The 27,980-nt window shown below is 46.4% G+C and overlaps 1 protein-coding gene across 1 annotated transcript in view; it reads right to left on the bottom strand.

The window, feature by feature from the left end:
* LTF (lactotransferrin) overlaps positions 1–16,691 on the bottom strand; it is a 31,529-nt gene extending 14,838 nt beyond the window's left edge. The window contains exons 1-6 of the mRNA XM_036883321.2: positions 16,510–16,691; positions 11,796–11,959; positions 9,528–9,636; positions 9,014–9,196; positions 8,517–8,664; positions 7,537–7,592 (exon numbers count right to left, since the gene is read on the bottom strand). Of these exons, the coding sequence (XP_036739216.2) occupies positions 7,537–7,592; positions 8,517–8,664; positions 9,014–9,196; positions 9,528–9,636; positions 11,796–11,959; positions 16,510–16,552 (703 nt within the window). The 5' untranslated portion in view covers positions 16,553–16,691. The remainder of the gene's footprint in view (positions 1–7,536; positions 7,593–8,516; positions 8,665–9,013; positions 9,197–9,527; positions 9,637–11,795; positions 11,960–16,509) is intronic.
* Positions 16,692–27,980: the final 11,289 nt, after the last annotated feature.

The raw sequence follows: 27,980 nt of genomic DNA, 5'->3' as shown, positions 1-27,980 counted from the left end.
ACAAATGTGTGTTGGGGAGGGTGGTCTTTAAATCTTATTGTAGGAAATCTTTATGATTTGGGGGTGAAGAGAGCATCTTTAAAAGACTCCAGATAAGGATTCAAGAGAGGATTAAAGATGGCATCATGAGAGGTGAGACAGAGGCTTCCTCCTAAAACCACGTATAATATGAAAATATAATTAATACAATGAATCCTGAAAGAGCAACAGGAAAGAGGGCTGCGCCAAACTGCATGCACCTGGAGAAAAGAATAAACCTCATGGAACAGGGTAACTTACCAAAGCCATGGCCCGGAGGGAACCAAGTCCTTCCCCCACCCCAGCTCACTGGCTGGAGGAAGAGAAACAGAGCGGGGTGGGAGTGGAGGCCTGGAACTGCTGAATACCTAACTCTGGAGATCTGCTCTGGGAGCACAAACCTACACCTCATGGTGCGTTCATGGTACTCTCATGATTAGGGGGGTTGGAAAGCTAAGACAGGCAGAATCCCTGTAGAGACTGAGATGCCAGCTGCTTATGGAAAGCAGCGATCCACATCCAGCTGCACTGGGACAAAAGAAAGATGGGCAGTCTGAGAGACTTCCTAACAGCAAGAGGGCTGCTAAAGGGGCAAGGATTGCACAGAGCTTGCTGCTCAAGAGAAAGGACAGGTAGACAAAATTGTCCAGGTACACTCTGCCCAGCAGGTTGGGAACTTTCTCAATCTTCAGGCACTACAGCTCCCTGGTGGGCTACACAGCTCCAAAGACCCCCTCCATGATATGCAGCCTACTGTGCCTTTCTCCCAGCCAGCCCCACCTGGCTCGCAAACCGGCAAAACATACCCTGGCATTAGGCCAGCCAGAGGGAAGCCCCATCTACAGCAACTACAAACGCAAAGCATAGAGGCTTACACCTGTGTGCTCGGCCCACTGGTTCTGGCAGTGGAGACAGGCATAGCAGCTGGGGAGCAGGAAACAGCTCTTTCCTCCCCCCAGGCACCAATCCCACTCCCCTGTGAACCCTGACATTGCTCCAGTGACTAGAGCTTCTAGGCATTAGAGGGCGCCATATACAAATATGAAACACCAAAGGAACCTGGTCCAAAGTAAAATTATGAATACGACACCGGACAAAGATTCAAATGAAATTGACCTCATGAGTCTTCCTGAAAGAGATTTCAAAATGAAAATCATTAACATGCTCATGGAGGTACACAAAAATATTCAAGACCTCAGGAATGAATTCCAGTTGGAGATCCAATCATTGAAGAGCACAATGGAGGGTATTAAAAGCAGATTAGATATGGTGGAGGAGACAATAAATGAAATAGAAATTAGAGAAGAGGAATACAAAGGAGCTGAGGCACAGAGAGAAAAAAGGATCTCTGAGAATGAAAGAATGTTGAGAAAACTGTGTGACCAATCCAAACGGAGCAATATTCACATTATGGGGGTACCAGAAGAAGAAGAGAGAGAAAGGGATAAAAAATTTCTTTGAGGAGGTAATTGCTGAAAACTTTCCCAATCCGGGGAAGGAGATAGTCTCTCAGGCCATGGAGGTGCACAGATCTACCAACATGAGGGATCCAAGGAAGACAACACCAAGACATATAATAATTAAAATGGCAAAGATCAAGGATAAGAACAGACTGTTAAAGCAGCCAGAGAGAGAAATAAGATCACATACAAAGGAAAGCCCATCAGGCTATCATCAGACTTCTCAGCAGAAACCTTACAGGCCAGAAGGGAGTGGCATGATGTATTTAATGCCATGAAGCAGAAGGGCCTTGAACCAAGAATATTTTATCTGGCAAGATTATCATTTAAATTTGAAGGAGGGATTAAACAATTTCCAGATAAGCAAAACCTGAGAGAATTTACCTCCCACAAAATGTCTATACAGTGTATTTTGGAGGGACTGCTATAGATGGAAGTGTTCCTAAGGTTGAATAGCTGTCACCAGAGGTTAAAAAAAAAGCACAGTCAAGAAAGTAGAACAGTTAATTACTAAGCAAATGCAAAATTAAATCAACTACCCCCAAAGTCAGTCAAGGGATAGAAAAAGTACAGAATATGATACCTAATATATAAAGAATGGAGGAAGAAGAAAAAGGAGGAGAAAAAAAGAACCTTTAGATTGTGTTTGTAATAGCATATTAAGTGAGTTAAATTAGACTCTAGATAGTAAGGAAGTTAACCTTGAACCTTTGGTAACCACAAATCTAAAGTCTGCCATGGCTATAAGTACATACCTATCGATAATCACCCTAAATGTAAATGAGCTGAATGCACCAATCAAAAGACATAGAGTCACTGAATGGATAAAAAAAGAAGACCCATCTATATGCTGCCTACAAGAGACTCTCTTTAAATGCAAAAACATACAGAGACTAAAAGTGAAGGGATGGAAAAAGATATTTCATGCAACTAATAGGGAGAAAAAAGCAGGAGTTGCAGTACTTGTAACAGACAAAATAGACTTCAAAACAAAGAAAGTCACAAGAAACAAAGAAGGACATTGCATAATGATAAAGGGATCAAACCAACAAGAAGATATAACCATTAAAAATATCAATGCGCCCAACACAGGTGCACCTACATATGTGAAATAAATACTAACAGAATTAAAAGGGGAAATAGAATGCAATACATTCATTCTAGGAGACTTCAAAACTCCACTCACTCCAAATGACAGATCAACCAGACAGAAAATAGTAAGGAGACAGAGGCACTGAAGAACACATTAGAACAGAAGGATCAAACAGACATCTACAGAACTCTATACCTGAAAGCAGCAGAATATACATTTTTCTCAAGTGCACATGGAACATTTTCAAGAATAGATCATATACTAGGCCAAAAAAGAGCCTCAGTAAATTCAAAAAGATTGAAATTGTACCAATCAGTTTCTCAGACCACAAAGGTATGAACCTGGAAATACATTACACAAAGAAAATGAAAAATCCCACAAGCACATGGAGACTTCACAACATGCTCCTAAATAACCAATGGATCAATGACCAAATAAAAACAGAGACCAAGTAATATATGGAGACAAATGACAACAATAATTCAACACCACAAAATCTGTGGGATGTAGTGAAGGCCGTGCTAAGAGGAAAGTATATTGCAATACAGGCCTACCTCAGGAAAGAAGAACAATCCCATATGAACAGTCTAAACTCACAATTAACAAAACTAGAAAAGGAAGAACAAATGAGTCCCAAAGTCAGTAGAAGGGGGGACTTAATAAACCTTAGAGCAGAAATTTAAAAAATCAAGAAGAATAAAATAATAGAAATAATCAATGAAAGCAAGAGTGGGTTCTTCGAGAAAATAAACCAAATAAATAAACCCCTAGCCAGACTTATCAAGAAAAAAAGAGAGTGTACACACATAAACAGAATCAGAAATGAGAAAGGAAAAATCACTATGGACACCACAGAAATACAAAGAATTATTAGAGAATACTATGAAAAATTATATGCTAACAAACTGAATAACCTAGAAGAAATGGACAACTTTCTAGAAAAATATAACTTTCCAAGGCTTACCCAGAAAGAAATAGAAAATCTGAACAGACCAATTACCAGCACAGAAATTGAACTGGTAACCAAAAAACTACCTAAGAACAAAACCCCTGGACCAGATGGCTTCATCGCTTAATTTTATCATTTAGTAAAGACCTAATACCCATCCTCCTTCAAGTTTTCCAAAAATTAGAAGAAGAGGGAATCCTTCCAAACTCATTCTACGAGGCCAGCATCACTGTAATACCAAAACCAGGCAAAGACAACACAAAAAAAGAAAATTACAGACCAATATCCCTGATGAGCATAGATGTAAAAATACTCAACAAAATATTAGCAAACCGAATTCAAAAATACATCAAAAAGATCATCCATCATGATCAAGTAGGATTTATTCCAGGGATGCAAGGATGGTACAACATTCGAAAATACATCAACGTCATCCACCACATCAACAAAAAGAAGGATAAAAACCACATGATCATCTCCACAGATGCTGTAAAACCATTTGACAAAATTCAACATACATTCATGATAAAAACTCTCAGCAATATGAGTATAGAGGGCAAGTACCTCAACATAATAAAGGCCCACAGCCAACATCATACTTAACAGCAAGAAGCTTAAAACTTTTCCTTTAAGATCAAGAACAAGACAAGGATGCCCACTCTCCCCACTTCTATTCAACATAGTACTGGAGGTCCGAGCCACAGCAATCAGAAAACACAAAGAAATAAAAGGCATCCAGATTGGCAAGGAAGAAGTCAAACTGTCCCTGTTTGCAGATGACATGATATTGTACATAAAAACTCTAAAGAATCCACTCCAAAACTACTAGATCTAATATCTGAATTCAGCAAAGTTGCAGGATACAAAATTAATATGCAGAAATCTGTGGCATTCCTATATACTAACAAGGAACTAGAAGAAAGATAAATCAGGAAAAAATTCCATTCACAGAATCATCAAAAAGAATAAAATACCTAGGAATAAACCTAGTCAAGGAAGTAAAAGACCTATGCTCTGAAAACTACAAGACACTAATGAGAGAAATCAAAGATGATACCAATACATGGAAACACATCCCGTGCTCATGGACAGGAATAATTAATATTGTCAAAATGGCCATTCTGCCTAAAGCAATTTACAGATTCAATGCAATTCCTATCAAAATACCAACAGCATTCTTCAATGAACTAGAGAGAAGAGTTGTAAAATTCATATGGAACCACAAAAGACCCCGAATAGCCAAAGCAATCATGAGAATGAAGAATAAAGCTGGGGGTAGTATACTCCCCAACTTCAAGCTCTACTACAAAGCCACAGTAATCAAGACAGTTTGGTTCTGGCACAAGAACAGACCCATAGACCAATGGAACAGAAAAGAGTCCAGATATAAACCCAAGCATATATGGCCAATTAATATATGATAAAGGAGCCATAGACATACAATGGGGAAGTGACAGCCTCTTCAACAGCTGATGTTGGCAAAACTGGACAGCTACATGCAAGAGAATGAAACTGGATTATTGTCTAACCCCATACACAAAAGTAAACTCAAAATGGACCAAAGACCTGAATGTAAGTCATGAAACCGTAAAACTCTTAGAAGACAACATAGGCAAAATTCTCCTGAATGTAAGTAAGCATGAACAACTTCTTCCTGAACACATTTCCTGGAGCAAGGGAAACAAAAGCAAAAATGAACTCATGGGACTACATCAAACTAAACAGTTTCTGTATGGCAAAGGACACCATCAACAGAACAAAAAGGCATGCTACAGTATGGGAGAATATATTTGTAAATGACATATCTGACAAGGGGTTAACATATCCAAAACATATAAAGAACTCACATGCCTCAACATCCAAAAAGCAAATAACCCGATTAAAAAATGGGTGGAGTATATGAACAAACACTTCTCCAAAGAAGAAATTCAGATGGCCAACAGACACATGAAAAGATGCTTCACATCACTAATCATCAGGGAAATGCAAATCAAAACCACAATGAGATATCACATCACACCAGTAAGGATGGCCAGCATTGAAAAGACTAAGAACAACAAATGCTGACGAGGATGCAGAGAAAGGGGAACCCTCCTACACTGCTGGTGGGAATGTAAGCTAGTTCAACCATTGTGGAAAGCAGTATGGAGGTTCCTCAAAAAACTAAAAATAGAAATACCATTTGACCTGGGAAACCCACTCCTTGGAATTTACCCAAAGAATACAAGTTCTCAGAATCAAAAAGACATATGCACCCCTATGTTTATCACAGCACTATTTACAATAGCCAAGATATGGAAGGAACCTAAGTGTCCATCAGGAGATGAATGAATAAAGGAGATGTGATACATGTACACAATGAATACTATTCAGCCATAAGAAAGAAACAAATCCTACCATTTGCAACAACATGGATGGAGCTGGAGGATATTATGCTCAATGTAATAAGCCAGGCGGAGAAAGACAAGTGCCAAATGATTTCCCTCATTTGTGGAGTGTAACAATGAAGCAAAACTGAAGGAACAAAATATCAGCAGACTTACAGACTCCAAGAAGGGACTAGTGGTTACCAAAGAGGAGGGGTGTGGGAGGGCGGGTCGGGAGGGAGAGAGAAGCAGATTGAGGGGTATTATGTTTAGTACACATGGTGTGGGGGGTCACGGGGAAGACAGTGTAGCACAGAGAAGGCAAACTGGATGTGTGGCATCTTGCTACACTGATGGACAGTGACTGCATTGGAGTATGGGTGGGGACTTGATAATATGGGCAAATATAGTAACCACATTGTTTTTTCATGTGAAACTTTCATAAGAGTATATCAATAATTTAATAAAACAATTTAAAAACAAATAAATAAAAAGTAAAAGACTCCAACAACACAAACCAATAGGGCAAAACTGATGAATCTGACGCTATCAATATCTTGTTTGGGCTTCTATTCAACAAAGGATGCTATTGACAGATTTTTTAACTGAGAGAAGATCTTCCTAAAGTTTAGAGCTAACCATGCCTTGACATTAAGATAGAAGAAACTCTTATCTTTGGATCAAAGTCATGAAGAAAGAGGCATGAAATTCAGTTAAGAAATAGTCATAGATTATAAAATAAGAAAGGAAAGCCCAAATTACTAGCAAATATATTGAGAGGATCAAACTCACTAGATGTCAGAAAAATGCAAATTAAACCAGCAGTGAGATATCTATTGTTTTACAGCCATTATTTGAACAAAAAATATCAAAGTCAAAAATACCCCCGATTGAAGTTGTGGGGAAATGAGAACACTGCAGAGTGCTGGGAGTGTAATTCCCAAGAACAACCTGATAGTTCTGGGCGAGTGTGGTAGGCCCATCTCTGGTCATCCTGAGTGGAATGCAGTTAGTGGCCCTGTCTCTAGTGGCCTTGCATGTGGCGACTCTAGTGACCCCGGGTAGAATGTGCTCAGCCAAGCATACGCTGTGTTCCAATGTGTGGTCCCTCAGGGACAGCAAGAGGACACACATAAGGGCCGTGTGGGTAGAGGGAAGAACAGGGTGACCTAGTCCATCACTAGGGTGACAGATAAATCAAATCTGGTGGGCACATTCTGTGGGGCATCCCTCAGCTAGAACTAGTGAACTAGTTAGATAGAACCAGTGAACTAGAAATACACCACCACAGAGAAATGTCTAAAAAACAGGTGCTGAGTGGAAAACCTTGTCAACAGCAGTTTCCAATGACAAGGAACCCAGAAGCACAAACCAGCACACTATACATTTTGCAAGACCTCATACATCTGGGAGGACAAGCGTCAAGTGCCTTGGCATGGGCACCTATTAAGGAGAAGAGAAAGGCAGTGGTCATGGGAGGTTTAAAGAAAACTGACCATTTAAACTATGAAATAATCTAAAATAAGAGCTGTGCCTTTTAGACAAGCTCGTAATATTGTACCAAGAAGTGAGGAACCCAATAAGCTCAATACTCGGAATTATGATAAAATAAAAGGAAGCAGAGTCCATGGCTCTTCTCCCCCCTCTTACCAAACACTGTGCTGTTCCTGACAAAAGCCACGTCTCCAGCGCCCTCTTCCAGGCACCTGTGCAATAGGAAAGGTCAGGACAGAACGGCCCTCCCGGCTTCCTCCTGGTGTCCGGTGGAACAGGGCCCCGTGGTGTGTCTCCTGTGGGCGGCTGTCTGCACAGGGCTCTGAGGCTTTGTGGCACCTCCACTCGGAAGGTGGCAGGGCCTCCTCCAGGTAGATGCCGAAGAGCAAGGGCTCCGGGGCTGGCCAGACACCCCCAGCCTTCCGCTTTAAGAGCTGAAAGGGCAAAACTATGTTTTTCTTTGTAAAAGAGAGTTTTGAAGCCTCTACACCAGAGCATAAAGGCTTAATATCCTTGGCCATGTGGGTTTTTCTCTCTCAGGACTCAGTAGGCAAAGTGCCCTGGCTGGTAGACAGGTGGTGAGCCCACCTCTGCAGAATGCCTGGGCCCAGATGGCGGCAGAGGAGTGGTGCCAGCCTCAGCTTGGGGGCGTCAAGTGCAGAGGCAGGTCAGGAAGCTCTCACTGTATCCCTGCACATGGAGAGGCCCAGTGGGCAGACCACCAGCCTGGACACTCTGGCTGCCCTGCCAGCCTAGAGCCTGGGAATGGCCATCTCATGACAAGCCTCCTTCAGACCCTCTGTGGTCAGGAGGAGGGCGGAAGTCAACAAGAGGACAACACAGGGACAAAACCAAATTCTGGGTTCTCTGGGAGACAGAATAGGCCACTGTTAAGGTGACTGCTCATCAGGCTGGTACAGAGGTATAGGGACACGTGTGGGGCCCCGGGCCTTGGAGGGATCATGCCAGGCAACTCTTGGACTCAGTTCCTCTGTCTGCACAGCAGCAAGAGAACAGAACCTCCTCTATGGTCCCTACTAGCAGACTGAGTTCTACTGGGGGGCCAGAGAAAAGGCCTCCTGGTCTGAGGACAGTGACACTCAGGCTACTGGGGAGATGAAGACAGTCTCACTCACTTGAAGGCACCTGAATAGCCAAAGTAAGGTTCCTGGGAGGAGCAGGCACATTTACTTGCTCCTGTGCCCTTACACAGCTCACACAGGCTGGGGAACTGGTTTCCATCAGCGCAGGGAACACAGCTGGCAGAGAAGAATTTGGCCACAGCTGTTGAACACAGAGAAACGAAGCACAGTGTGAGCCCACCCAGCCATGTCCAGCTACACCTCCCAGTGCACACTCGCCATGAGCAGAGAGCCATGTCCTCCACCCCGGCAAGGCAGCCTTTGTGCAGGTCAGGAGCTTAGAGAGGCACACCTTGGCTGGGAGCAGACCCAGCTGTGCCTCCCAAGGGCTGCTGATGCAGCAGCCCCAGGGCATGTTTCCAGCCAGTTAACCTCACCCCCACCTTGGATTCATCACGCACATTCACCTAGGGGATCCCCAGGTGGGCTGTGTATGAAACTGGAGTAGAGACTCCTGCCAGAGGTCACCCACCATCCCCCAGCCATCTTACCATTCTCAAGGGGCTCAGGTGGCCCTGTCCAGTTCAAGAATGGACGAAGTATCCCAATAGGGACGTTCCACCCGGCGGACCTGCCGAGGCCAGTGTGGCAGGACTTCACGCCTTGCAGTTGGTTCAGCTGAAACTTGGTGCTTTTCTTCGCTATGGCCACGGCATAATAGTGGCTTTGTGGCTCTGTAAAGGAGCAGAGAGAATTTAAAGTTCTTAGCCTGAACAAGAGGGAGAAAAACAGCCCAGCCTGCCCAAGCTCCTGGTGGGAAGGGGAGCTGTATCCTGCAGAGTCATCCAGGGCAGAACGGCCCAGAGCCTGTTCTCTTTCCCCAGAGAGCACACACGTGTCCTCCCCAGCACGTCAGTATCTGACCCAAAGAGCCCAAGGACTCCATTCCCTGCAAGTGTGGTGCTGTCTGAGCCCCCACCTCTGCTTCTCATCCATTCTCCCTCCACAGAGCCCACGGCCAAGGGCAGGACCACCCCAGCGTCTGGGTCTCCAGGGAGAACTCACCTGCTTCAGTCCCGTAGACCTCTGCCACCACAGGTCGAAGGTTGTAGGGGGCCAGGCCTGCTTCAAACACCCAACCACCATCAAGGGTCACAGCATCTGCCTTGTTTGCCTGAAAGCGAAGAGGCCAGATTGGCTTCAGGAGAAAACCAGCCCTAATCCAGGCAAGTGGATTTCTGGATGCCAGAAGGCTCCATGACTGGCAGGATCTTCCAAAGAGTCTGCTTTCAATCATGTCCACTCATGTCCTGCGAGAGGTTGCATGAGCCGAGGGTCCCTTTTTTGGGGCAATGGGCACCAGCCCAACTGCTCTAACTCCTGAGGTTGGCTCATTGCCTCTTTTTTTGCCTACCTGCCTATATCGCTCCACTGACCCTGTGCTTCACTGTTATTTCTATTTGAAGTTGCTTGTTCTAAATGTTTCTCTCCTGTTTTTGCTCCATATTTCTTTAAATTTCTTTTTTATTAAATAGCAAACATAACTACTACAGTATCTTAAAATTATCATAATAAACCATGGTCATCCTCTTCAGCATGTTACTTCTCATACGCCTACATATTTCTTTTATTTTAAATTTGGTAGATAATATTTTGTGGACTGTTTTGTTCATCTAAAACTGCATGCATTCTCTTACTTCTGTAGGGCCTTTATTGATTTTATTGACTTCATAATATTTTATTATAATGTTGTTCCATAATTTATTAAATAATTCCCCCAAATGTTCCACATTTTTCTTTTTTACTGTGTTTTCAGGGACAGCTTTGTCCTCATAGCTTTTTTCCTTCTGATGACCTACCTATTGCCTTAGGATAGACCTTTGAGGGTCAAATCACCCAGACAATGAGCGTGTTCTGGCTTCATGATGGTCCTGGCTGCTGTTGCCATTCTGCTTTCCAGAAGATTCATAATGTCATGTAGAATGGACTGTGAAGATAAGTTATGCTATACAATCACCAGCAAGACAGGCTTTTGTTGCTAAAGATAGCACTTTATTAAGTGCTACTATTTTAAAAATGCAAGTGCTAACAAATTGCTTAGATTTGTATTTCTCTATTAAGGGAAATGTTTCTTTAGTGTTTTTATTAGTTGTGAATTTCCTCTTACTAACACCCTGTTCATATCATTTTTCTCATATGATCCTACATTTCTTACTAATTTGAATTAATTATTTATAGAGTATAAATAGTAATCACTTGTCACACCTGGTGAAGATTCATGCTGATACTTTATAAATTATTTCTTTAATTTGAAGTAAATTTTTTGTATTTTAAAATCAGTTTACTTCACAATTTAATTAATTGCTTGAAAGCTATGATATTTCTCTTTCCTCTACAATTCTCCTTATTAAGCTGTCACCTCATTTTTCAATAATACATGTTTTATTTTTAACCATTTAATCTATCTTGACTTTATTTTGCTGTATGGCATGTAGAATTGATTTCACATGGGGCTCTTACTAAAAAGGCAGATTTTTGTGACCTCATCACAGGTGTTCTGGTTGAATAGGTCAAAATAGGGTCTAGGAATCTTCACTTAAAACCAGCAAAGAATGTTGACATCATTTGTCCACAGGCCACTGTTGTAACATAATAGCTTAAAATATGCTCAAACTAGTTTCTTTTCCTGAAGTGCTATTCCAAGAACCAAAGATATTGTTGGAAACATAAACCCCCCACGCCATGCTAGGACACACAACTGTGGCACACAGCAGGAGCACAGAACATATTTACTGCGTGAGTAAAAATTATTTCAGTAGATCTTATATCTCAAAAGAAAAGAAAAAAGAATCTGAAGTCCCCCACATTTCATGATTCCCTTTCTTTCTTTCTCTGAAAACGTCCTGGACAAATGTCTGTCCAATGCTCAGTGTCTGGGCAGGCCCTCCCCTACCAATGTGACATGGTGACTCTGCCCAGCTAAGCTTATTTCTCTCAGGGTTTAGAGGTTTGCCTTTCAGAGCAACCTTGACTTTTTCCAGTGTTACGTATTTATCCAGTATGACTTCATCTGTGTCATTTTTGCCAAATATTGTCAATTTAGGTTGGGATCCCAGTTTTTTTCACATGCTCTCCCCACTTTAGAATGTTAATTTCTGCTTTCAAAATAGTGTTGTGTCCCTTGAGAGAGGTCAGCTCCCGCTGTACAGGAGCCAACTTTCCTCTGCCCAGAAAGAAAAGCAGAGGTATTAGGGGAAAGCACATTGTGTATTTTACTCCATTCTTTTCCCTTCCATTTAATCTGATCTCACCCAACATATGGTGCTGACTTACCGCAATAGCCTGGATACATTCAATGTAGGAGGTTTTCTTAACACAAGAGACAGAGGGGCCATGCACTTTTTTCATACTCTGTTGGAATTTGGAGCATTTTGATGCCTCTGGTTGTGATATGGTACACCAACGAACGCTTCTCCTAGGGGCAGCTAGACATAGTCCTGGGAGAAAGAGGTCAAAGAGTAAGGCTCAAGCACTGCCCATGGGAGAGACAACCTTATCCTCTGTCAGTTTTCCAATTCCTCCATCTCTCCATGCCTCCCCTCCCCCCTCCATTCTGTAAATAAGTCAGGCCACTGTCCTCAAGTGGAGGTGTCCTGCTGGCCTAAGGAGCACTTTGTGCTTGCCAGAGACCTGTGATTCTCAATAAATTAGAGGAGAAATCAGAACCCCTAGATTCTTTTCCTTTCTATGAATGAAATATTTTCTACCCCAGAAAAACTGAAGATGATCCCTTGTATCAGTTTATGGAGTTCTTCCACCTGCTTTGTCCCACCTGAACCTGGGAGGCAGGCAGGAAGGGGATTATTGCTCCTGTTTTACTGTTTTACTGATGTGAAAACTGACTCTTAAGGAGGCTGAGTGACTGGCTGCTCAGGAGTGACAAAGCCCAGCCTAAAACCCAGGTCCCTCTAGACTCTTGTGTCTAAAAGCATCTCCCCAGAAGATGCCAAAGGAATTAAGGAAGTAAGCTGACTCCTTATCAGTAGCTGTGGTAAGTTGTACACCAAGTGGGTCAGTGTTCCTGAGTTACCTCCATTCACTTCTGCATTGGAAAAACTGGTTTTCCTGACAAGCTTGCCTTTGTTGTTGGAATCTATGCAATTAGGAAGACGACTGTACCACAGTTGCTCATAGCTCTTAAAAACCACATGGTTGCCTGATAAAGGGCATCTATGAAAAACTTACAATGAACATCATATTAAAATAGTGAAAAACTTAATGCTTTCACCCTAAGATCAGGAATAATTCAAGGGTATCCACTCTCACTTCTTCTATTCAACATAGTACTGGAAGTCCTAGCCACAGCAATAAGGCAAGAAAAATAAAAGCCATCCAGACTGAAAGGGAAGAAATAAAACTATCTTTATTTGCAGATGACCTGATCCTTGATGTAGAAAATCCTAAGGAGTCCACAAGATGCTATTAGAACTATAAGGCAAATGTAAGAACTATTAGAACATTAGTTCTAATAATGAAGTCACAGGATACAAGATCAATATATAAAAAGCAATTATATTTTCAGATACAAGCATTGGGTGATCTGAAAAATGAAATTAAGAATATAATTCTATTTACAATAACATCAAAAATATTTAAATACTTAGCAATATTTAACAAAAACTGCAAGATTTGTACACTGAAAATTACAAAATTTTACTAAGTGAAATTAAAGAAGATCTAAATAAATGTAAATTTATGTTCATGTTTTATAAGACTCAATATTATTAAGATAGTAATTCTCTTTAAATTGATATAGAGAATCAACGCAATTCCTATCAAAATTCCAGCAGGCCTTTTTTTTTTCTTTTGCAGAAATTGACAGGCAGATTCTAAAATTATATAAATAAATCTTATTGAGAGGGTGAAAATGTACTAAAATTGACAATGCACCAATTGGTAAAATTACTAAAAATAATTGAATTGTACACTTGAAATTGGTGAAATGTATAATATGTGAAATATACTTCAGTAAAGCTGTTATAAAAAACAAAAAGCACTTGGTTGCAAAAGCCCCCTTCACCTTTGGATGTGCTTTGGGGTAGAATACTCAGCCCTCTGCCACCTCCTATTCATGAACCATCCTCTGCGCAGTCAGACCCACCAAGGTATTTAGGGTGCACTGGGAGGGTATGGGCTCCCAGGCTGAGTCAGCAGGGGTTTACAGGGGCACGCTGCCACACATTCCTCCACCAGCCATCATTCCAGAGAAATCCTAGTAAATGTAATCTATCCTCAGAAGCTCTCATAAAACTGTCCTGCAGTGGAATTAAACCAATCAGATTCAGCCATCTGTGACACAGTGGCATTTACAAGATGCCCTCTGTATACACAGCATTGTGGGTCATGCAGAGGAACATGTCAGCAGAAGAACCAGATGTCACCTCTCATCTGGAGAGGCAGAAAAACAAAGAAAAGGAAGCTAAGCATGATGAATCCTCTAGAAGAGAGCAAATATCAAACCAGGAGTGAGGTCCCCATGATCTCGGTCAGTAATTAGGGGAGGTGACATTCCAGGAGGGGGAAAGAACAGACGCTGTGCATGGCTAACGTTGCAGGCACATTCTATGCCAGGGCACTTCACATGCTCTCTCTCCATTGACCCTCAGCCCCTTTTTATTGTGAGTTCTGCCAATATCCTCATTTTCTAGTTGAGGGAAGTGTGATTTCTACTAGTTATATGGCTTGCCTAAGGTCCCACAGCTAATAAATATTGTGCCTAGGATAGGGACCTAGGCAATCAGACACAAAACCCCCACTCTTACCACAAGGCTAGCTTTAGGCTGGCTAGGTTAGAGAAGGGCTGCCGTGGAGATGGGGCTGGTGAAGGGTCTGGGGTTAGATCATGAAAGCCCCTGGTGCTCATCCAAGAAGCTTTTATTCCAGACAGAGTGAAGCAGTGACTCATGGGTGACAGCAGGGATCAGAGCCCTGCCTTGGGTAGGGAACAGCATGGACTGAAACCTTGGAACCGAGGAGAAAAGCACAGAAAACTAAGAAGGGGCAGCAACAGGGAGCTGGTGACAGTAATTATCTTGGTAGTGGAAGGGACCTGCAGGTGAAGGGAGAGAGCAAAATAGAACAGGAGAGTGTACTTCACGTGAGGGGAGAGCATGAACAGTGACAGGAATGGGGAACCGGGCAGAGCTCATTTCCTCCCCTTGGAAGGGTGGAGCCCAGGAGCCCCTGAGGGGCTTTCTGAGATCCACAGTGCCAGCCCCCAAGCACCAGAGGCCAGGCGCAGAACACACCAGTCCTCCATGCCCTTCCACAGCCCTCACCAGCCCCTCAGGATCAAGTGCTCCCTGAAGCACTGGGTTTGGCCCTGCCTACACCCCCAGCCAGCACTTTAACAATGGCAGTCACTCAGATGCTGCCCCCCTGGGTCTGTATGGACTCTTCCTGAAAGTACCTGTCCTCAGATTCCTTCTGTGCAGGCATGCAGTGCCCTGGTTTCAAGCACAGGGGCTGGGTGGAGCTGTCTTCACACACACACACACACACACACACACACACACACGCACACTCTCCTCCCCACCCCACCGCCCCACCTCTGCCTGCCTGGATGCCTATGGGGAGCTGGGCAGGAATCCCCTAAGGACAGCTGCCACTCCTTCCTCACAGTAGAGTGGGGTCTGAGTGACACTTGAGAATACTTGCCCCCATCCCATTGCCTGCAGGGTTTAAACTGCTGACTTCTGTGGGGACCAAGACAGCCAAAGAGTCTCATGAAAACGGAACCCACTGGTGCAAATCATCCAGAATCCTGGACCGCAGCCCGTGAGCACTTCCAGCAAAGCAAGGCTTGCTACATATCTGCACCCCAACCTAGGTGACCCCAACCCTGTATTGTGAACCCAGCAGGTCAACTATCAGGGAGCAGAAGGGAAGCTGGTCCTGAGCAGTTGGTCCTGGCCAGGCACAATCCTGCATTAGAGAAGAGAGGGATGACCAGCACCCAAGGGAAGGAATTTGGAGAAGGAACCAGAAGGCAGGGGTGGTATTGCTCCCCCTGGGTCTGAGGGCATGCGCTCACTGCAGCCCTGCACCCAGGGACTGACGAGCCCGGAGGACCAGCCCTAAGACAGGAGGAGGCGGCAGGCGGGGCGTGGGGGGTGCACATGCTTCTAGCCTTTCCCTCTGACCCCCTCACAGAGCCTAGGGTTGGTGCTATCAGCCCTTTCTGCTGCGGCCTCCGAGCCTCCCTTCATTGCAGCCAGAACTGCCCTCGGGCGTTCACATCACTAATGTCCATCACTGGCATGAGCCCTCTGAACACGCCAGAAATTATTTCAGCTGCTTGGCTCCAGATAAACAATTGTTTAGTCCCCTCTACTTAGCTCCTTGTAGTTTGGGCGCATTTAAAGCCAGAGATCATTCATTTCCCTCTCACACCGTCTGACAGAGGGGTCGCGTCAGGAGGATCTGTGCCACTAGACCTGCCTCTCTGCAGTGGACGTGTGTGCGCTCGTTGCCTACCACTGAGCAGGTGGCACCCTGCCTCCTCCTCCACCTGTGTGGGAAGATGGTTCGACCACTTTTTAAATGAGGAAACTAAGGCTCAGAAAGGCTCTGCCTTGCCCAAGCTAGAGTCCTTGCAGGAGCTGGGTTCTGAACTCCAGTCTCCTGTGTTTCCTGAGCAAGTCACTCACCCTCTCTGAGTCACAGAGTTTCCTCCCCTCAAATAGCGTTTGACAGTACTATGAATACCCAAGGTTCTGGTAGGACAAAACGGGGCAGGGTCCCGGAAAGCCCTTTGGGAAGCTCTGCTCTGGGCGGCTTTAGGCTCGCCCCAGCCGGCTCAGGGGAGCCCCGCTCCCGCCCTTCCCCAGGCGGGTGTGTGGGCTGCCCCCCGCGGCCAGACTTCCCGGCTGGAGGGGGAAGTAGGAGCTGGTGCGGGCAGCCTGCGCGGGCATCGGGCGCCCACAGGCAGGGCGCAGAGACCCGGACGCCCACCAGAGGGGGCGCGCCCCCAAGCACCGGCACTCACCAAGAGTCCCGAGAGACAGCAGGGCGGAAAAGAGGAGCTTCATGTCTGGAGTCCTCAGGAGACTGGTGAACGAATGCTCTGCCACTCTCCTCTGCACCCTTTTATCCAGGGCACCGTGACCTCACAGGATTTACCCCTTCCTGTGGCCCAACAGGGGCTCCCTGCCCTTCCTCCTCCTTACCCTGCACCCCCACCCCCCACCAGTTCCTTGAGGCCGAAGAACCCTGGGGGGAGGGGACAGGGGCAGGGCGGGGAGAAGGCACGGAGCCTGGGCAGGGCCTGGCCGCGTGACAGAGAAACTCTACCTCTCAGGTCTGCCCTGGAGCTACGTGGTTCTTGGGATGTTCCTTCTCTCTACTAGTCTGAGGGCCTCTGGGGAGTCGTGGCCTCTGAGTTCTGTCCTCCTGTTCTCAGTGCCTCCCAGAGGGTGGGACAGAGCAGAGGTCCTAAGTGAATATTCGTGATCACCTTGACTGTAAGACTGACCTTTCCTTTAGCAGATAGTGTCTGAAGTGCCTGGGAGCCAGTTAGGGCAGGTGGGTCCCCCCACCTCTGCGCAGCAGCCAGCCAGCTTTCTGAGGAGGACCCACCCGCCTTCACCTGCGGCAGCAGCCTGGGACAGCTGGCAGGGTTAACAGAGGCTGCCCAGAGTCTGAGCCAGGCTCCAGTGGGGTCCCACCCAGCCCTGCTGAGACCACAGCACAGCTCCCAGGAAACAGATGCAGAGATCTCAGATATAGTGCGCCCAGTGGCTGTCTCCCTGTCCCCCCATTTGCCAGTAAGAAGGATGTCCCATCACTTGTTTTGTTTTGTGGCAGTATGAGGTGGGTGATGGGAAACTCATTTTCATAACTGTCTTACTTTCTCCTCATTACATATGCTAACTTTTTTCAGGAAGCTGTTTTTAAATTCTAAAGCTAGACTTCTGCTTGGGAGAATACCTCCTGTAAATGCATTCGCATCACGCACAGTGGCTCACACACAGGGATCTCCAGGGCAGTGCCACATGTCATTGACTGATTGGAAGCACACTAAACATCCATCTCCGGGGGTCACATAGAGTGTGGCCCATGCATGCAATGGGACACACAGGAGACCTCTGAAAGCACAGGCCACTCTGTATGTGCTGGTGTGGACTCAGCTTCCAGACATACTAAGTGAAGAAGGTACACCACAGGCCACCTGAACGCACCCCCTCTCAATTGGTCAGTGGGGCCAATATGTTATCCTGAAATCTACTTGTCCTGAGAGGCTGGGTCTGACTCTTTCCTTAGACTGCTTGGTACAAAAAGCATTTTCTGGAGCAGTTGAGCAACACCTAGGGAGGTGGCACAGTTGAGGGTGGGCGTGCAGAAGACACTCAGCTGGAGAGAAACAAACCCAGCCCCGTCTTTGAAGCCCTCAAGGAGACTGTGGGACCCCTGTACCCTGGGCATGGATCCTGCCAAGACACAAGAGTGGGATCTGATCAGGGATTCAGCTTGCTGGGAACAAGAGTGGGGCCTGGGGTTCAGAGCCAGAATCACCAGCTGTGTTTTGGAGTGACAGATCCAGGGTCTCTCATTGTTTGGTAACAGTGTTGCAATGTTAAAAGTTGCTTCCATCAACAACTGCAATAAGCTATTTCAAAAATTGTGAAGAAATACAAAATTGACTAATTCAGGAGCGCTGAAGCATCTTTGTACCTAAATTAGCAACCCAGCTTTACCTTTCTATGTTTATAAAGGAATTAAGAAATGTCAAAACACGTCTCTATTTCTGAGTGCAGATTAGCAAAACAATAGCTTGAGAGGCCAGAGACCTCTAGACCCTCTTATACCTGTCACAGGACGGCAGGAACACAGAGACACAGCGGCCACAACCAAGAGGCTGAACTTAAGGGATGCCCTGGAGGCAGGACTTGGGTAGGTAACAGGGCACACTTGTGCTGTCTGCTGGGAATGTTCTAGCCCCAGGCCAGGGATGTGCTCAGCTAGACACACGCAGAGCAGCCCTCCAAAGCCCTCTGCAGAGGAAGCTGATATAAGGTGGGTGGGTGAGTGGGGGGGGGGGGGGGTGATACCCAGAAGACAAATGAAGTTCAACTGATTTATTATCACCATTCTTTCATTGATTCATCCATCCATTCATGCCAGAACTGGTAAATGCCCTGATGGACACAGAGAAGAGGGATCTGTCCTTGCCCTCAGGAGCCCATGGCACGTTGTGGGAAGAGGCAGAAACAGACACGGGCATGCGCTTCTATCGCACAGGCCACCTGAGAGGGAAAAAGCAAGAAAGCATAGACAAAGGGAGAGCTGGGGGCCAGAGAAGGAATGGCTGACCAGCACCAGGGATGAAGTTTCCAGAACGCTTCGAGGAAGAGCATTTGACCTGAGTACCTGAAGGAAAGGTGGGTTTCCACAGGCAGGGTATTCAGGTAGAGGAGACAGCCCAGGAAAGGCTTGGGAGCACATGGACTCAGTGATCAATTACCTGAGCATGGGGACAACAAAAGTTCACCTGAGCTTCCTGGACTGGAACTCTTATTGGAAGAAGGATCAGCAGAGTCACTTCCTCTATCCAGAGCTCCACGCAGGGGTGTATCTGCCCAGACAGCTCCTGTTACAGGTTGGGTAGGCACCTAGATTCAACACCTCTAAAATGGGACTCTGCCACTCCATCCAGCCTCGCATCTTCTCTCATATTTCCCACCACTATCCACCAAACCCACCAAGCAAGGAGCTTCCGAGGCACCCCCAAATCCCTTGGCTAACTAGCCCACTACATGTGATGGGCTCTGATCAATGTTGGTTGAATGAATGAGTGAAGAGGAGGGGCAGGAGGTGGGCGCAGGATTTTGTGTCATGTCTGGAAGACACTGAGGGCCAGGGCAGGCTGTGCCAGGCCACCGCACAGGCTGTGTGCATGGGGTCGGTAATGTCCCTATTAATTCAACATTGTTCTCTATGGCATCTCCAACACACCAGAAGCTGGGCCAGATCTTGAGGAGCCTGCAGGGAAGTAGGATGCTGGTTTCCAAATGCTGGGACCATGGCATGACATGAATATCAGTCCTAAGGAGGTAGCGGGGATACAAACTGTCATGTATGGCAGGAGCTGGTGTTTAACAGGCAGGAGAGGGGGGCCAACTCTTCCCCCACAACCTACTCCCTCTCCACCCCAGAAATTCACGCAGTGACACTTGGCCACCTCAAGGACCGGCCTCAGCTAACCTTCCCTACAGATGGGTAGACAGCCCCATACCCTGTCCTCTATGGAACCCTCTAGTTTCAGAACCCAAGAGGAGCATTGGGGAAGAAGTACGAGGTCTGGGCAGAGCCAGCTTGGATGGAATAAAGGAGGAAAGGAGGTCCCACGGCATCCACTCACACTGGGGCTGTCGGCTGCCTGGCCAGGGACCTGGGCCTTGTTTCAAGCCCCTGCCAATGGAATGAAGTTACTGGCTTGGTAGAGAGCCACTTGTTAAATATTTAGGGCTGGTATAGCTGGAAATCAGGCTGGTGAGAGTACTCACACCATGGAAATTAGCAAAGGCTACATGTCAAGGCATTTTTCCCTCCCAGAGAGCCAGTTCACAGCACACCACTGCCTATGTCTGGAGGCACACAGCGCCCAGGTTCCCATGGGGCGTACAGGGAGGGGGTGTGCCATCTTAGGAGAGAGAGAGAAGATAATAATCCATAGCACTTGGAGGACACTTTTAACTCCAAATAGAGCTGCCATGACCTTATCTCATGTGACTCTGACAGTTCTGTGAGTTAAGAAAGTCACTGTTCCCACTTTAAAAACAGATAAACTGAGTGCTGCCTGTGGTCACACAGTGAGTAAGATAGAGACAGAACTGCAGGTCCTGATTCTCCCAGGAGCCCCACAAGTGGGGCTCTCTTTCACAGGGCCCAGAATCAGAGGTGAGGCCCCAGATTTTCACTGCTCTTAGCCTCAGAAGGCAGGAAAACCCCAAGTATCGAACCCCTTCTGTGGGCCAGGCACTGTGCAGCCCCTTCCACACAACAGCCCTGGCTTTTTGTCCTCACAGGAGCGCCATGAAGTACCTCATGAGACCTGCTTTTCAGAGGAGACTCGAGCAAAGAAACTCACCCAGTCGCCCAGCTAGCTGGTCAGTGACAGAGTTCTAGAGCAGAAGATGATAATGAGGAAGAGATGCACAGAGAGGTCCCTGCCTCTCGGCCAGGGTGATGGCCATGGTCTCTGGATCAAGGCCTTAATGTTTGGCCCTGAGCTGCCCACCCCCCCGTACAGAACCAAAGATCCTGAGCATTTGGGGGCATGTCCCTGGGTGGTAGGGGCTGCCATCAGGAGGAAGCTACCTGAAGGGTGGCAGGCAGGAAAACTGTGGCCTTATTAACTAATATGTCTTATTGCCAAATGTTGCCCAATTCACAAAGAACCCACAGAGACAAAGAGCTTCTATCTCCTTGAACAGCCCTCTTCCTCCTCCACCTCCTCCTCACCTACCCCTCCTGACAACCAGGACCTCTTCCCTCTGGACCCTCCCCTCCCAGGGCCAGACTGCCTCCCAGGGCTGGGTGCCCTGCAGACCGGCTGCTGGCCAGGGCACCACTCTGCCTGGTAGTCCAAGGGACAGTGTAAACATCCCAGGTTTCCTCAGTGGTGAGATTCCAATTCTCCTGGCCAGGAGAGCACTCCCTGTCCCTGGCAAACATCCCAACTCCGTGAGCACCTAAGTGCCACATCCGGACAGCAGGCCAGGCCCAGGAAGTCTTCCTGGAAGATGCTGGCCAAAGGCAGCCTGGAGGGTGGTGGCAGCAGGCCCAGGCCCAGCCATGCAAATTTCTTCCCAGAAGGAATGAGGCACCTGCCAGAGAAACCCCTTGGCAGGAAGCACCTGAGCCTGGGGCCCCTAGGGCTTCCCCAGGGCTGCATTTTGATGGGGAGAGAATCTGCTCCATAGCCTTCAGCATCTGCAGCCCAGCTGGCCGGAGGCCTCCAGGTCTGCTGCCTGCACCCTGCAGGGAAAGTCAGGAAGGCCTTCACTGAGAAGGGGTTGGAGATGGCATTTGGAGGAGTGAGGAGCCTCCTCCTTCCTGTTTCCCTGGACAAAGCTGGTGCCCTCCTCCACAGCTCGCCCAGGCCAGGAGTGCCCGGCCCCCTGGCTGCTCCTCCAGGCAGACTTCCCTGACTCACCCACCCACCCCCATGCATTTCTTCACCAGACAGCCTAGCAGGGTGGAGGGCATGGAGGAGATGTGGTTAGAAGCACACGAGGTGGGATTGGATACCTGGGTCTGAACCTGCTCCACCCTACACAGCGTGTGGACCTGAGACAGTCTGTCAACCTGCCTAAGCCTCAGTTTCTGCATGTGTACAAAAGGGACACAGATAATACTCACCTCGTGAAGTGGGTGGAGTTGAAACCTGATGTTTGAGGTGCTTTCACAGTGCTCAGTACAGGCAAGCTATTGTCCAGATTTGCAGGTACTCATGCGTCTCCTCCAGTCAGGCTCAGCCAGGTACAGGGACATAAGGGGAAGCAGGAACTCTGGGGCTGCCTGGTTGAGTGGAAGGGGCTGTATGTACTGACAGTCACCATCCAGTGTGCAGGTCTAATGCCGTAGGTATGGCAGGGAGCTTTGAAAGCAGAGGGAACAGCCCACCCTTTTGGAGACAAAGCAGTTGGTTTTCCCACAGACCCCTTCGAGCAGAGCATATGGCTGCCCCCAGATGCCCACACTGTCTGGAATGCCCAGCCTTACCCCGTCCTGCTCTCCAGCTGCCTCTCCTTGCCTCTGTCTCTGATCCCTGCCTCCCCCCACCCACCTTCTCTCTTTCTGTCGTTCTCTCCTGGGCTTCTTTCTCCATCTCTAGCTCTGTCTCCTTCCCTCCCTCTTACACACACGCATCTACTTTTGTGATGAATGCCCTCCACTGGGCAGCTTCTGACCCTGGCTGAGCTTCCTTCTTTCATAGTAATTGTAATTACTGGTCCACCTCCTGGAAGCCACCCCCTGATGGTGAGCTCTGAGAGGGAATCGCGAGATCCTCAAGGTCCAGCCCAAAAACTGGCCCAGGGTAAAGCCTCACTGAGAGCTTGGTGACTGGGCAAGTATGTAGAGAAGTCAGGGCAGAGGCCAAGACCCCCCCCAAATCCTTGGTCTGCTACTCTAATTGAAGCCACTTCCTGTCCAGCCAGAGGGAGGACGAAACCAGTCCAGCAGAGGGGCTGGAGCACTGAGCTCCACCACAGCATTGTGGGGGCGGCTGGGCCCATCGTGGCTCTTCCCCAGGCCACGCTTTGCAGAGATGGCCCAGCCAGGGAAGACATTCTGGTCCTGCCCCTGACCTTGGGGAGGAGCAGGAACATCAGAGTTGAACAGAACACAAGACCTTATACAACGGAACGAAGGAAGGTGAACCCTCACTAAAAGCACAGGGAGAGTTGAACGGTGCCCTCTGCCATGCCCACAGCAGCATCCTCCCACCCAGTGTCTTGAAGAGGGTCAGCATGAGGACAGCAGATAGGGCGGTAAAGAGAAAGGCTGGAGAAGACAGTCCTCCATCACCCCAGCACCCAGCACCCTCCTGCAGGGAAGCCAGGACCTATTTCTACTGAAAGGCCTCTTTCCTCCCCTACAGCCCATATTAGCTTCCCAAGACAAGGAGAGAGGGTTCCAGGAGAGCAGCAGGTAAACCAGTGATGAACTGGGAGGGCTGTGGCAACAGGAGGCCAGGCCCCGCCAGCCCTAACGCACTCCCCCTCGAGGCCAGGGATGCTCTCATCTAGTGATTAGTGTGCAAGCAAGGCTTGTTGGCATCTCCAAAGGGGTCTTGTCAGACGAGGGCCTCCCTCCCTGGCTCCTTCCAGAGGTGGTCTTCTCCGGGGACTGCCTTTCCCTATCCTTTCCTTCCCTTCCACTCCCTCCCAGCTCTAGGCTCTGCCTCCTCTTTCCTCCCTCTACTCTTGTTCAGCTGAAACCAGAAGTAAAACTAGCCCAAACTCAGGTCCTTCTGGGAGAGGCTTGCTCATGAGCTGTGGCATTTAATCCTACCCCTGCACTACTGAGTTACAGAGAGCACCAGCCTACGGTTCTTTCCAGACATCCTGTCCACACGCCCTCAACCTCCTGTGTGTTCACACTGAGAGTGGGAGGATGGACAAAGAGGGGGAGCAAGACACCCCTTTTCTTGATTCACCAAGCACTTCTTAATTCTGAGCAAATATTTCTCCAGAGAGTATTAATTTCCAGATGGGAATGAACTCTTAAAGTTCAGCTTCTTAGTTAGCCTTCTTAAAAAGAGAGCTGAACTCTCTGGAATGTAGGGTGCTGGTGACGGACTAGAAGGAAGCTAGGAGGGTGGGGGCTGGGGTACAGGAGAGCAATGACTCTGAGCCAATAGTGTCATTGCCCAATGTTGCCCCACCTATAAAGGAAACTCAGCAATCAAAGAGCTTCTCTCTGCTTGTCCATCCTGCCCTTCTCCGCATTTCCTCCCTTTCTAGAACCCTGCCCCTACTCACGGTGTCCTCTTCACCCCAGTCTGTCAGGTCTGGGCCCAGGCTCTTAGTCTCCCTGGATCAGTCCTTTCTGATTCCCCCTTCTCTGTCACTCACTAGGCGTGATCTGGTGCCCAGATGCACGGAGTCTTCCTTCCTCCTGTTCTTGTGCCCAGGTGTTCCTTCCCATTCCAAGGCGTTGAGATGGCCCTGGGCTTCTGCCTCAGCTCCTGGCCGTCCGCGCTGCTGCTTGTCTCCTCCACTGCAGTCCATCCTTGAGGAATCTTTCAGACCCACAGAATGACTAGTGGTTCCAAGGCCTCTTTCCTTACTCCTCTCCTCCCCTCCACACTGAGCAATCTCATCCTCCTTCTTCCTTTAAACTTCCCTCTCTGTGCTGAAAGCTCACAGAGCTGTATCGTCCAGGTCTCACATCTACTCTACCGGAAGTATACTCAGCCGCGAACTGGATGGCTCAGCCTGCAAGTCCCACCAGCACCTCAGAACGCCATGCGCACCTTCCAAATTTTGGATCAAGATGGAATAGACACATTTCTCCCTATTCCTCCTGCCAAGAACAGCTTAAAACCTTGGAGGTGACAGGTATAGTGGCTTAAAACAACACAAATTTATCATCTTACAGTTCTAAAGATAGAGATTCAAATCATTGTCAGTAAGCTAAAGAACACCTGACTGCCTTCCTTCCAGAGACCGGCAGGGCACCATTTCCTTGCCTTTTCCAGCTTCTGGAGGCTGAGCATATTCCCTGGGACTTGGCCCTACCTCACTCTCATTTCTGTTTCCAGCATTGCATCTCCATCTCTCACTCTGACTCTCTGGACTCCTTGTAAAAAACCTTGTGATTCTATATGGCCCACCTGGATAATTCAGGTCAACCTCCTCATTTTAAGATCTTTAATTTAATTATATTTGCAAAGTCTCTTTTGCCACATTAAGGTAACATATTTACAGCTTCTGGGATTTAGGACATGGATGTCTTTGGGGTCCATTATTCAGCCTAACAGGCCAGTAGATCATGATAAATTATGTGTACAAAGCAATACCTAGAGCAACCAGTAAGTAAACTATATAAAAAGATACACTCAAAAACACTATAGATAAATCAAAATGGAATTCTAAAAAATATATTAAGTAACCCACAGGACAGTAAAAAAATTAAAACAGTGAATACATAAAAACAGAGGAAACAAACAAAAAATAAAATGGCAGACTGAACCCTAATATATCAATAATTATATCAAACATAAGTAGTCTAAATACTCCAACAAAGTGACTAGGATTGGCAGAGTGACTTAAAAAAACATAACCCTGCTATTGGTCCACAAGAAACTTACTAGAATATATAGCTAAGTTGAAAGCAAAAGGATGGAAAAATATTAAACATTAATAAAAATGAAAGTAGGAATGGCTGCATTAAATATCAGATAAAGTCAAATTCAGAGCAAAGAAAATTATAAGGGACATACTAATAATCAATACAAGAGATCATAATAATCCTAAGTGTGTATGCACCAAAAAGCAGAGCTGAAAAATATGTAAAGAAAAAACTGACAGAACCAAAAGGAGAGAGAGACAAATCCACAGTTGCAGTTGGAGACTTCAAACCCTTCTTTCAACAACTGTTAGAATGGGGAGACAGCAAATCAGCAAGGGTGTGGAAGAATCCAGCGATACCATCAGCTGACAAGATCCAATCAGCATTGACCAAACACTCTGCCCAACAACAGAATATACATTCTTCTCAAGTTCCCACAGAACATTTAGTCAGATAAATCAGGTCCTGGTGAAGTAGGGCAGGGATATAGAACAAGCTTCGTGATTAACTCTTCCTGTCTATGATGAAAAATGCTGATATAAATGGTATAGTAAGAACAGGAGAGACTCCTAAAGGCTAAGATTCCATTTTAAAAAACAGTGAGTTAGAAGGTAGGATTTCTGACATATTCCTTGGTAATCAGCCAACAACCTATCTTAAAGCAAGGTAAGCAGTCTTAACTGATCTGTTCCCAGTGCCCGAGGGAAACCACTATCTTGGAAAGTAACTGGATCAATAAATTCCTTGTGTTAAGTTTATCTTACAGGATTATCTAGGGGACTGACTGTGGGTGGTGACATAGTGTCTCTCACTAGAAAGAGACATCATGAGACCACACATGTCTAAGCCCAAGAGCTGTAATGCCACACCCTCCAACCTTCTCCCCATTCTTGAAAACTTTAAATGACAGACTCCTAAGCCCTTAAGTGCTCCTACTCTCTGAGGTTGCCCGCGCTCCTCTTTCTTTGAGTGTGTACTTTTTGCCTTAAATTTTAAAAATTCTCACTGTTCAACTTGCTGCATTTTGTCTCTGTGCTCTTCCAGTGGTAAGCATCTTTGTCTCTTTGCTATTTCATTCTATTTTCCAGACTTAAGCACAAGTCTTCACTCTGTCTCTATCCTACTTCAGATAAGTAGGGAGGGCCTACTGAGAGCTCTGATTTGGCTTAAAGTTCTCCTCACCTGGGTGACCTGGACAGAACTGCAGCTGTATGATCATGCTCTTTAGTAGCCTGCCTGACCTTTCTTGGCCTTTAGGAACATAATCTCACTCCAACCAATGCTCTGCAACTCCCCCAAATCTGGGGGGTAGGGGTTCAGTTCCCATGTTGTGCAGATCCAAGCAGACACTGGATGCCAGGTAACCCTGGCTTCAGGAGTTGGCAAGGGATCTGCCCCGTGCTAAGCAGTTCAATGAGCCTCTGTTCTTCCTTGCTCTCTGCTAACTGCATGGCTGCCTGCTGTCATTCTCTGCTACTCTCACTTTAATGAATTCCTTCCTTCCCTATGGTCTGGCCTGTTTGAGAATTCCTCCTCTTCCGGAGTCAAGAACCCTCCCCCATCCAGGTGGAGGTTTCATCTAGTGCTTCACCTTGTGCACAGGGAGAGACCTGCCCAGACGCAGCTGCTCGGCAACACTGGGACATAAAACAAACTTCAACAAATTTAAAAGAACTGAAATTACACAAAATGTATTCCCTGATTACAATTAAACTAGAAATCAGTAACAAAAGGGTAGGAAAATCACCAAACACTTAGAAACTAAGCATCACACTTCTAAATAATCAATGGGTCAAAGAGTCAGAAATGGTGAGCTTGAGTTCCTCCCAAGATCATGAAGTTATGACTTTGAATAAGCACCCAGGTAGTTCTGAAACAAATGGCCAAGACAACATATTGGAGAAACACGACATGCAGGTATGAGTGTTCAGATATGGTGGAGGTAGGAGAGCAGGGAAGGGGAGGGCACATGTACTCCCTTAACCCCATTAGCTTGGGGGAAATCCTCTATGGGACGAGATCCCTTTCTTCTAGCTCTGTCCTTCTCTCCCCTCTCCTGTCCTTCCCACCCCTACTGCTTTCAAGGGGATACCCTTGAACCACATGGCTCTTTTGATCTGGCTACAGCCAACTGACCATTATGGATCACCTAATTCAAGCTAGCCGAGCAGCATTTTTTACTTTTTTTAAAGTGACTTATACAGAAAAGCATAAAAACATAAATGTACAATTGAAGAAATTATCCCAAAGAAAACACTCAAGTAACCACCATCCAGGTCAAAAAAGAAAACGTTACCAATATTCACAAGCCCCCATTTATACCTTCACTCAGACCAACGTACTGTCCCCAGACTGAAAGTTAACTACTATAGTAATTTAGAACACAGTAGTTCAGTTTTGCCTATTTTTTTACTTTATATAGATGGATTCATAAAATAAACATATTTTTTATTTGATTTCTTTAATTCATTATGTTGGTAAGATCATCCATTTTTTCATTTTCTGGTTTTCATTTCATTTTTCTAATAATTGCTAATATAAGATATTTTTGTATGTTATTCTTATATCTGACAATATCATTAAATTCATTTATTAATTCTAATTATTGGAGTTCTCACAAACATAATAATAGGAATGTTCACCTATTTCAAGCTAGTC

The sequence above is a fragment of the Manis pentadactyla genome, chromosome 1 (genome assembly GCF_030020395.1).
Source record: "Manis pentadactyla isolate mManPen7 chromosome 1, mManPen7.hap1, whole genome shotgun sequence".
NCBI classification, from domain to species: domain Eukaryota; kingdom Metazoa; phylum Chordata; class Mammalia; order Pholidota; family Manidae; genus Manis; species Manis pentadactyla.
Note: the sequence above shows the minus strand (reverse complement) of the source record. Positions and strands in the feature narration are given on the sequence as shown.